Raw genomic sequence first — 12,432 nt, 5'->3', positions numbered from 1 at the left:
CTACCAACCCGTGGTAAAGTACCCCTAAACATCGTCTACATTGCGCGGAGAGGCAAGGACAGCGCTTTTAGGTTTGACATCTCCTTTGAGATCGCTACCGTTGTTGGGATAACCCTCTTGTTACTCCTCTGTACCTCTGTTAGTATCCAGATAATCCCACATTGCTGAGAGAGTTCGGCGGACGTTTGAGACCACCGACATTGCGACAGCGCCCTTTAGGAAGCCTGGCGACTGCGCCGCCACTTCGCGACTCCTTGCGATTGTCGATGGTGTGTCTTCATTGCCCTAGCCAGAGAACAGTGCTTGGGGCAAATAACGCGAGTAATATTTTATACTTAGCTCTCTGATGCTAGGCTTTCCTAGTGCTGAGAGGAAGAGGAGCGACAAAAATACTCCCTCTATACGTCGCACGGGAGTCGCAATAGCTGGTGCAGAGTGCATCAGAGGCAAACTGACTTTTCATCTGCATTCTCGGGTGAGCCAATGACTGCGCTAATTTGTTGAATCCGCATGACGATTCCATCAGGATCCCGGAAGAAGCTATTTCCTGCAGGCATCTCCAGAACATATGGGTAATTATCCACAAGCCACTTCTTATCTGTTCAAACACCTGATGATAGAATGGCAACTTGCAGTTCGTTACTGCAATCTTGTAATTTTATACTTTTATTTCCCAAAACTGTCCTGTACTTTTACTTTCCAAAAGGGCCTGCCTGGCTGAACTGCAGCTGAATATTTCATCAATCAAAAACTGAATCATGATGATAACCTTTTTGGAGTAAGAAACGCTTTTTAACAAAAGCACGAATCTCAAAATTGTGTCCGTCCGGGCGTCCATATATCCGGTCGGGCGTTTCCCACTAATAGTATTTAACTGGGGAACAGAGGTCACGTAACCTGACGTCACGTGACCTATACACCAATTGAAGAAATTCTGTATTACGTGACCTATACGTTAATTAAGTTTGCTAGATGAATTGAGCTGAAAACCTGACGTCACGTGACCTATACACGAAGTGAAGAAATTCGGTATTACGTGACCTATACGTTAATTAAGTTTGCTAGATGAATTGAACTGCAAACCTGACGTCACGTGACCTATACGCAAAGTGAAGAAATTATGTATTACGTGACCTATACGTAAATTAAGTTTGCGAGATGAATTGAGCTGAAAACCTGACGTCACGTGACCTATACACAAAGTGGAGAAATTCTGTATTAGGTGACTTATACGTTAATTAAGTTTGCTAGATGATTTGAGCTGAAAACCTGACGTCACGTGACCTATACACAAATTGAAGAAATTATGTATTACGTGACCTATACGTTAATTAAGTTTGCGAGATAAATTGAGCTGAAAACCTGACGTCACGTGACCTATACACAAAGTGAAAAAATTCTGTATTACGTGACCTATACATTAATTAAGTTTGCTAGATGAATTGAACTGCAAACCTGACGTCACGTGACCTATACACAAAGTGAAGAAATTCTGTATTACGTGACCTATACGTAAATTAAGTTTGCGAGATGAATTGAGCTGAAAACCTGACGTCACGTGACCTATACACAAAGTGGAGAAATTCTGTATTAGGTGACTTATACGTTAATTACGTTTGCTAGATGAATTGAGCTGAAAACCTGACGTCACGTGACCTATACACAAATTGAAGAAATTATGTATTACGTAACCTATACGTTAATTAAGATTGCGAGATGAATTGAGCTGAAAACCTGACGTCACGTGACCTATACACAAAGTGAAGAAAATCTGTATTACGTGACCTATACGTTAATTAAGTTTGCTAGATGAATTGAACTGAAAACCTGACGTCACGTGACCTATACACAAAATGAAGAAATTCTGTATTACGTGACCTCTACGTTAAATAAGTTTGCTAAATGAATTGAGCTGAAAACCTGACGTCACGTGACCTATACACAAAGTGAAGAAATTCTGTATTACGTGACCTATACGTAAATTAAGTTTGCGAGATGAATTGAGCTGAAAACCTGACGTCACGTGACGTATACACAAAGTGAAGAAATTCTGTATTACGTGACCTATACGTAAATTGAGTTTGCGAGATGAATTGAGCTGAAAACCTGACGTCACGTGACCTATACACAAAGTGGAGAAATTCTGTATTACGTGACTTATACGTTAATTAAGTTTGCTACATGAATTGAGCTGAAAACCTGACGTCACGTGACCTATACACAAAGTGAAGAAATTCTGTATTACGTGACTTATACGTTAATTAAGTTTGCTAGAAGAATTGAGCTGAAAACCTGACGTCACGTGACCTATACACAAAGTGAAGAAATTCTGTATTACGTGACCTATACGTTAATTACGTTTGCGAGATGAATTGAGCTGAAAACCTGACGTCACGTGACCTATACACAAAGTGAAGATATTCTGTATTACGTGACCTATACGTTAATTAAGTTTGCTAGATGAATTGAGCTGAAAACCTGACGTCACGTGACCTATACACAAAGTGAAGAAAATCTGTATTACGTGACCTATACGTTAATTAAGTTTGCTAGATGAATTGAACTGAAAACCTGACGTCACGTGACCTATACACAAAATGAAGAAATTCTGTATTACGTGACCTCTACGTTAAATAAGTTTGCGAAATGAATTGAGCTGAAAACCTGACGTCACGTGACCTATACACAAAGTGAAGAAATTCTGTATTACGTGACCTATACGTAAATTAAGTTTGCGAGATGAATTGAGCTGAAAACCTGACGTCACGTGACCTATACACAAAGTGAAGAAATTCTGTATTGCGTGACCTATACGTAAATTAAGTTTGCGAGATGAATTGAGCTGAAAACCTGACGTCACGTGACCTATACACAAAGTGGAGAAATTCTGTATTACGTGACTTATACGTTAATTATGTTTGCTACATGAATTGAGCTGAAAACCTGACGTCACGTGACCTATACACAAAGTGAAGAAATTCTGTATTACGTGACTTATACGTTAATTAAGTTTGCTAGAAGAATTGAGCTGAAAACCTTACGTCACGTGACCTATACACAAAGTGAAGATATTCTGTATTACGTGACCTATACGTTAATTAAGTTTGCTAGATGAATTGAGCTGAAAACCTGACGTCATGTGACCTATACACAAAGTGAAGAAATTCTGTATTACGTGACGTATACGTTAATTAATTTTGCTAGAAGAATTGAGCTGAAAACCTGACGTCACGTGACCTATACACAAATTGAAGAAATTCGGTATTACGTGACCTTTACGTTAATTAAGTTTGCGAGATGAATTGAACTGAAAACCTGACGTCACGTGACCTATACAGAAAGTGAAGAAATTCTGTATTAAGTGACCTATACGTTAATTAAGTTTGCTAGATGAATTGAGCTGAAAACCTCACGTCACGTGACCTATACATAAAGTGAAGAAATACTGTATTACGTGACCTATACGTTAATTAAGTTTGCGAGATGAATTGAGCTGAAAACCTGACGTCACGTGACCTATACACAAAGTGAAGAAATTCTGTATTATGTGACCTATACGTAAATTAAGTTTGCGAGATGAATTGAGCTGAAAACCTGACGTCACGTGACCTTTACACAAAGTGAAGAAATTCTGTATTACGTGACTTATACGTTAATTAAATTTGCTAAATGAATTGAGCTGAAAACCTGACGTCACGTGACCTATACACAAATTGAAGAAATTCTGTGTTACGTGACCTATACGTTAATTAAGTTTGCGAGATGAATTGAGCTGAAAACCTGACGTCACGTGACCTATACACAAAGTGAAGAAATTCTGTATTACGTGACCTATACGTTAATTAAGTTTGCTAGATGAACTGAGCTGAAAACCTGACGTCACGTGACCCCATACACAAAGTGAAGAAATTCTGTATTACGTGACCTATACGTAAATTAATTTTGCTAGATGAATTGAGCTGAAAACCTGACATCTTCTGATTTAAAAAAAAGACAATTAAGTTTTCCGCTGGATCTACCGGTGAAATTTACAAACAGAGACCTATACACCAATTCAGTTTTTCGATAATCATACCGGGAAAAATTGGTGTCACGTGACCTCGATAACAATTTAATTACATATCTTTATTTAGGAGAGAAATATACGTGACATGAGACGCCCATTACTTTTCTTCATTCTTCCCCTTCCTTTCCTTTCTTATACCAACCCGTAATAAGGAGGAATGTCCTCTCCACCGACATCCCTTCCCCTCACTCTCTCTGCATGATGATATGGAGCACGGATTTGGTCTCTTGCGAAATCTAGAAGATAAATATACGTCACGTGACATATGCATTCCCTCTCTTCGTCCCTCTCTCCAAACTTCATCTCTCCCTTCCTCTTCCAGTTCATCTACTCACCCTTCTACCATGCCCCCCCCCAATCCGTATCCTCCTCCCTTCTCCCTTCTTCCTTTCTTGTATCCCCTCCTTGATCGTACAGCATGCTCTCCCTTCCCTTCCTGCTTCCTCTCTCTCATTGTAAACGGGTGATAGGACCACGTCAGGCAGAGATAATCTGCCTTTTGTCCGGTTACCCTTAACCTAGTGTCTAAATAAAACCAATTCAATTCAATTCAATTCAATTGTTCACTAAACAACAAATTCAATTCAGCCAGAATTGATACAATTATACGTTCTTCATTCCCGGAAAAGCTGTTTAATTTCTCCCAAACAATTAAAAGAATCTTCCATAGCAGTGGCGAACCAGAAAACATTTTCGGGTTGTTTTAAGGTGCTGGTGCTCTCACGCACAATATAAAAAATAAGTATATATAAAGTAATGAAGTCGTACTTCGAAATGTTGTTGGAGTTTTAGAGCATTTAGTGAGTCGACGTTTCGGCCTGAGACAGGTCTTCTTCAAGACTGGTTGCCATTGTCGGTTACAGCGTTTTTTTACTTGGTTTCTTTTACTTGGGCATTTTTACACGTGATCTGGCAGGTGACGTGGCCCGGGTGTGAAAACCGAAAACAACTTTGTAAAACGTGAAAACAGCGCAAAAAATTGAACAAAGGACAAGTGAAAGAAGCGCACGGACAAAGTGCTGACTGTCAACTGAAGTTTAATTTTCAGGCGAACCAGAAAAATAACCACAGAGCATAGGAAAGAGCCAATAAAGACACAAAAAATTATACAACCCAACCAACAGGATTTCTTCCACGTCATCAACCTCACAGATGCCTGCCATTCTGCCATTTTGCGCTGTTTTCACGTTTGACGATTTTAAAGCAACTAGCCCAACTTACCTCCTTGTTACAACTCTGCAACCGACTCTGACAACCACTCTCGAAGAAGGCCTGTCTCAGGCTAAAACGTCGACTCACTAAATGCTTTATAACTCCAACAACATTTCGAAGTGTGACTTTATTACTTCATACTCTTCGGAATCCTACGCTATATTTTCTTTATCTGTCTCTCTCCCTCTCTCTCTCTATATATATATATGTATATGTATATATATATATTTATATATATATATATATAATGAACAAAAAGGGGAGAAGGTGATTATTGAATTTATTGCCTTAAAGTTAGGCCCTTTTGGAAAGTAACTTTCCCTAACTTTAATGCAATGAATTCAATAATCACCTTCTCCCTTCTTCGTTCACAATATTACCACGGCTGCACTTCTCGATCTTAACTCATTCCCATTATTTATACGGTGCAGCCTGTCCCTATGGGGAGGAGTGGTTTCCTAGACATCTTGGAAGACGGGCCCCTTCCGACATTTGCAAGCTGAGATGACGTGCCACGTCACCGCCGCATGTCGGAAATAGCGCGGACCTTAAATCAGCAACGGTTGTCGTCTACCAAGTTAAGCGAATTCGAAACTAAACAGTACACAGAGAGCTGGTCAGAAATTGAGTCCGCCGAAACCAGTGGCCGGGATGGTCTAATAGGTTAAGGCGTTGCCTCGGGCAGGCGAAGGTTGTGGGTTCAATCCTGGCTCCTGGCCCAATGTTTCGCCAGCTCCCTTTCCCTTTCTCTAACTTTAATGCAATAAATTCAATAATCACCTTCTCCCCTTTTCGTTCACAATATTACGGCGGCTGCACTTGTCAATCTTCACTCATTCCTCATTCCCATTATATATATATATATATATATATAATTTAATGATCCGTACTTTCAGAGTGGCTATGCTAGGAGTTTATTGCATGAATTACGAAAGTTTCACCGAGATGCTCGGCTTCGTAAGTTGACAAAAGTAAAGTAAAATATCAGGGGATGTCTTTACACCTGAACCCTGGCTACGCGCCTCGCTTCAAAACTATGCACTTTTATTTAACAAAACTTGAAGTCTGGCTGAATTTTAAGCCAGTGCTTTTCCGGCAAAAACAGGGTCTAGATAACTATAACTTTTTTGTGGTATGATGGAATAATTCAATAAATGCGGAGTTAGCCCGTTTGCTGGCCGTGATTGGGAACACGTAATGAATTTATCTGATATGACTGCCATTTAAATGATTGCAACAAAATAAATACGCCATGAATTTAGCTTAAATGACTGATTCCTTAAAATAACACGGGGGTTTGTGACCGATAAAGGCAGCGCAAACTAGATCGATGCTCGTGGATTCATAGCAAGCACCCCAGGGCCCAGGAAGTTTTGTTCAATCTCCACCCTTGCCCGCTTTGATTTGGATGCGCATCGTAGTCTTGTGGTCGTGTATCACTACTGTGTGGTGCACGTTAAATACCCCAAGTAGGTGGTTGTACTGCACTGGCTAAATATTTTGTCTACAGCTGAAACACTAGACGCCTATTGAACCTTACTTTCGGCTGTATTAGCATGCCTGGAACATTATTATTATTTAGAGTGTGTAAATTATGGTGATCTAGCGTCAGGAAGGTTTAGAACGCAGCTTATAAGACCAAATCGTACATTACTATTATAAGTTATAAATAGATATGCTATACAGCAATGACGGAGCATTTTGGAAACAGGCAAGGATTGGGAAATCGAAGGGTTATTAGCTTTCTTCTCGATTGTTTTTTTTTTCTTCAGCACTCTTAAATTATTTATATTGCTTAAACCAGTATATCTCCATAGTTCAAGACCATAGCATTTGTTTGTATAGAATTGTGATTTATAACGGCGATCTTTGTTGCGAATATTAAAAATATTGCGCCTGCTAAAGTACTTATTACGCATTCCATTTCTGAACGTTTAGTCCGGACGTGTCCGATGTGATCAATCTAAGAAGTGCTTTCAGAAGAAAATACTACAGCAGTTTCAATGAACACAAATCATAATATTATATTAGCATATTTAGAGAAAGGATATGCTTAATTTAGCTCCTGGACTTGTGTACGTGCTCACAGAGCCACCATATGTTTATAGAGGGACGGGATTTTCAGGCTACACTTCCCCTGCTTTGTATCCAGCTTTCTTCTACACCACCATGAAGTCGAAAAAAATAATTCAATTAAATAGTTTAAAAACTCTTGCTTTAGCCTTGCTGGAATTCGCAACAATGGAAAGTGCTATATTAACCAAATTGTTATTCGGGAGATATAATTTCTGTTTTTATAACAAACTTTTTGACTGTATGTACAGAAATAATCAAACCTAAATAACTGTATTCCACTTATATCGCACATAAATCATAATTTTACACCGTGGTGTGTGGTGAACATGTCTTATAATAAACAAAACATACAAAAATGGACCTCGCGTTGTCTACTAAAGAACTCTTTGATTCCTATTAAAGGGGCTGTGCAATCCTATTTAAGCGTCCACCTTTTTTTCGGATACCACACCTCTTGTGATTCGGACAACACAGCGGACACGGAGAAAATAACTAAATATAAGTTCGTCATTTTTTAAGCGGACGACGCGAAAGCCTCCTCTGCCTACGGGGGCGCCCCGTGGTGCCGAACGCGCACAGCATGGGACGACATTGTGACATTGTTGTGCCTGGCTTACGACTGGTCAGAGCCGCTAAAATATTTTTTTAGTCAAAATGCAAAATATAAGTGCCGCGAACCGTTTGCTTTAATTGTGAAAGTAGTTTTTGTTAAATATTTTAGAGCAGAAAAGAAAGAAATGCAGTTTAGAATTTACGGAAACAAGAATTGTCCGGTCAACATACCCGCCACCAAGAGGTGGAAAAGGCGGCGCAAACTAGAAAGGATAGTGGGATCAGGCGCCGACGCGGAAATGACCCGGATGTACGCGGCGGCACTGTAGTCGTATGGGCTGGAGGATCCGACCGGTTATGTGCGTTTTGAAGGCCATCGGCGAGCAAGTTTGGCTTGCGGTTTGGCCGTTTGGCGGTTTGGCAGCGCGAAGTGGCTCCTGTTCTGAACTGATCTTTACACCGTGCTTGATGTCGTTTGTGGCCAAGGATGTGCCATGCCGAGGTAATGTTTAGTCCCGGAGAAAATTCAGGACCACAAGAGGAAAAACGTAATAATTTAAAAGCTTTATAAAATATTTTTGTCTTAAAGATACAGTAGTTAACAAGTCCAACGTTTCCTAAAGTCTGCAAAGATAGTTCACTACTTTCAAGATTTTCTAGAACTAGGCAGAGGTCTGTCCGTTACGGCCGGTAGATTATCCAAGGTAAAAGCGCAAGAACTTCCCAGTGCTGAGCCTCCCATTAGAGCTCTGCTGGCAATGCGTTTAAGGTATTCGACAAAAAAGATGCCAGAAGAACGAATCACAAACAAATGAGCGTCAACATATTAAGCCATCCATTGATTTTTTTAGAGTAACTGCAACGAAAAAAAAAACGTTTTTTTTTAAACAGCTTAACCGATACAAACATGTCACAAAACAAATCTACCGCCAGAAAAACTTTTTTTTTTGCAATATTTACTCCACTGGACGTAATTTAGTCAGAGTCGCAACCTCTCCCCATTTGAAACTCCTGTTCTTTCGACCTGCGGGTAGAAGTACGGCCTGACCCTCGCTCTTACATTTGCTCTTGGATTGACTTGACTTTGGAGTTCAACGACGTACGCAGCAGTCTCAAGTCCCGATGCGTCTTGTGCGCGTGCCAGAGCCTTTTGTAACTTCTGCGTTGTGTGCGAACTGCGCGCCAATTGGACCCTGAATTGAAGCGTCAGCTTCTTGGCCGCAGTGAGCCAACTGGGTCTTCGCCCATACGAAAATACGCAGTGGTGCACGGCTGCCAGCAACGAAGACGGCGCATGAGCTAAGCCTCCCGAGGCTGCAGCGCACTTGGTAGGAAAAGCGTCGGGACCGCCCATGTTCTCATTCGCGGACATTCGGTGCACCCGGTGCGAATCTCGAACTCCTCAGGAGCAAAATGACGAGCACACACCTCGACACGTTTTTAGCTACGCAAACGCCCGATTGCGTACAAACAAATAACATTCAGCTTGCCATCTTTCAGGGCGACATAGAAGGCTTGAAGACTCGCTGTCGCTACCACAAATTGGGCAGCACTTCACAGAGCAACGGCACCGCTTAACAGGAGCTTACATCTCCAAAAAGTCGGCGATTCCAAGCGCCAGCAAAAAAAAACAAAAAAACAAAAAAAAAGAACAACACACGCTGAGAAATTAAAGAAATTGCGCTACGAAAGAAAAGATAACACCTTAAAAAAACGGAAGTAACATACTGCGATCTGAAAGCCCCTGCGTCGCTTGTTATCACTAACACCTAAGATAGCTGCTAAACAAACACTACATCACTTCATAAATTCTTACTCGAGCATCTGGGTGAACCGGAAACACTATCACTTAGGCGACACGACTAGTCGAGGTAGGCAAGACAGGCTGCAGCAGACAGCGGAGGCCATTCTTTTCTTTAGTTATGGTATTGATCCAAATGGAAGTGCCCGTCTTGTACACCTTTTGTAAAGAATTATAACTCTCATTACATGGGTCATTCTTTAAACGTAAAAATATGCTGCTCGAAACAAAAATACACGCTACCACATAGGTTTAACAACCCAGATCTAAACTGTTCGTAAATCGTTGCTATCGCAAGTCACTCCGTGAAGTATAATACCAACTTTGCGGCGCGCGACTTAAGACGGACGGATTAGGCGAAAACTAAAATCAGACTCCCGCAATAAATATTGATATAAAAATTATATTTTTTTCCACAGAAAAATTGTCTTGCAACAAGCATGTATTATTTAGGCTGTTTAAAAAAAAACATTTTTCTTCTTTGCAGTAACTCTTTAAGTTGTAATTTACTATATTTTTGGAACTTGTTTGCCTAAATATGAACGCTAATCGGGATTTACTCCTCACGTTGATCAACAGGACATTTAATTACAGCACTTTATGCAATTTCTGTGTTTTTAGGCACGGGCTTGTTGTCAAAATATACTAGATACTGGCACTCATAAAAATTAGTTGAGCATATTTAAGTTACGTTTTTATGAACTATACAGCATCGCGATTAAGATCGCAACCATCTGTATAGAGTGTTCATTTTGTTATGTTACGCATTTAAATACTGTGGTGAATAGATGACGGTCCCTTAAACTAGTATTATTTTAGAAAAACGACTTTTTATTTAAAAAAAGAAAAGGGCGTGGGGGTAAGAATTTATACAAAAAAGTAAATGAAGTGTACCGAATTTATGATATTTTTATTTACCTAAAGGTATATTCCTAACTTTGATTTTTACACTTCTCTCATTGGCGTTGATAGCTTGTAAAGGTAAGGTAGGAAGATGATTAATAACGATTTAGCAGTTCGGAAGTAAAACTTGATTAATCGGTCAGTTCTAATATTGTCTTATATTTGCAAATATAATATTACCATCAAACACAACATCTGAAATATGATACAAATGCCGCAAAAATAAGATGTATGTCGAAAATTGTTCGCCCCGCATATCATACACACTGTAGATAGGTCAAATTGGACCTTACTATTATCATTTAAATTCTGGTTACTTCCTTTCTATATTGTCAAATATTTATTTATACAATTAAGTATATTGCAATTAATAAGTTAATTTCTTAATGTCTGTATTCCGCTACACCTTATTTTTAAACATTTATTTGATTTGACAACAACCTGACACACCATAGTTATACAGTCATGTCTCGTTATTATGGGCAGCTCTGTTCCCGTAAAAAAAATTGTCCATAATGTGAGTTGTCCATACTAACGAGACAAAAATGCATTATTTTTCCCTGTTTGTACCAAAATATGGTGTACATATAGGGGGTATACATATTAATGGGATACATCTTAACGAGACATGACTGCAGAAACCAAAGTCATAGGGCACAAGCCATTTTTTTTTCTTATCTACGAGAGACACATGTCTATGTTTTGCCAAATGTCTATTTTATGTTATTATTAAACTGTAAATAAACGAGACTTTCTCACCTTTTCCGATTCTATATACCGGGTCTAACATTCACTTTCTTTACAAATGTTAGTTTCGAGTGAATCAAAGTATTATCGACTGGCACTCGAAGGAAAGCTTTCGCAGCTTACTTAGATGATGGCTTGGTGTAATCCTACGGTCGTAGCTCCAGAGTATATTGTCCAATATTTGAAGGTCGACGTCGTCAAAGATTCCAGGCGCCGGGTAGCTTCTGCAAATAAGTAAACAAAATTAAAACTTTACACTGTACTTCTAAGCGGTGTCAATTACTCCAGCATACATGAAATCGACTAAATCACGCTGAAGTTTTGTACAAAGAGTAAATTTTCATAGCAAAGTAATTAAAACAATAGTGCCAAATAGACGCCTAAAAGTCGAATGTCGAATAAAACAAAAATGATAAAAAATTAAATGTTTACAACACCCTCTAACGCCGGATTCGAGCGCAGCTCTTGACGAGGAAAGGGAAGGGTATTGAGGGGAGGGTATGCCCCTCCTTGCTCCTCCTCCTCATCCTCCCTGCTACTCCTTCTCCCACCTCTACCTCCGCCTTTTTCTCCCCCTCGTCCTCCTGCTCCCCTCCTCCTACCTCCTCGTCCTTCCGTCTTCCCCCTCCTCCTCCCACTCTTTTCCCCTTCCCTTTTTCGGCCTTTCTCTCCTCCTCCCCTCCCCCTCCCCCTCCCCGCGCAGTGCTTTATTGGACATTTCCCATAATGCAGCGCGCGGCGATGAGTAGAGGGAGGAGCAAGGGGAGGGTACTCCCTGCGCGGTGCATTATGGTAGATATCCCATAATGCACCGCGCGGGACCCTCGTGACGTCACAAGGGTCCCGCGTGGTGCATTATGGAACATTTCCCACAATTCCCTCCGTGGTTACGCCGACGCCGACGGCGACGTCGACGCCGACGCCGCTCAAGCCGGAAACGGGCGCCTAAGAGCTGCACTCTAAAAACACTATTGGTAACATTAGATAAGGACTCTTAGCATACCAGCGTTTATATTAGAGCATACATGTGCACAGTTTATTATCATATAGGGCACCAAAAACAAAAAGGTCACCA

At 40.3% G+C, this 12,432-nt stretch overlaps 1 protein-coding gene across 1 annotated transcript in view; it reads right to left on the bottom strand.

The window, feature by feature from the left end:
- LOC8037246 (glutamate-gated chloride channel) overlaps nucleotides 1-11,701 on the bottom strand; it is a 228,367-nt gene extending 216,666 nt beyond the window's left edge. The window contains exons 1-2 of the mRNA XM_040504603.1: nucleotides 11,670-11,701; nucleotides 11,481-11,581 (exon numbers count right to left, since the gene is read on the bottom strand). Of these exons, the coding sequence (XP_040360537.1) occupies nucleotides 11,481-11,581; nucleotides 11,670-11,701 (133 nt within the window). The remainder of the gene's footprint in view (nucleotides 1-11,480; nucleotides 11,582-11,669) is intronic.
- Nucleotides 11,702-12,432: the final 731 nt, after the last annotated feature.

This window comes from Ixodes scapularis, unplaced genomic scaffold (genome assembly GCF_016920785.2).
Source record: "Ixodes scapularis isolate PalLabHiFi unplaced genomic scaffold, ASM1692078v2 PGA_scaffold0__279_contigs__length_252992795, whole genome shotgun sequence".
NCBI lineage: Eukaryota > Metazoa > Arthropoda > Arachnida > Ixodida > Ixodidae > Ixodes > Ixodes scapularis.
This window is presented reverse-complemented; position numbering and strand designations above follow the sequence as displayed.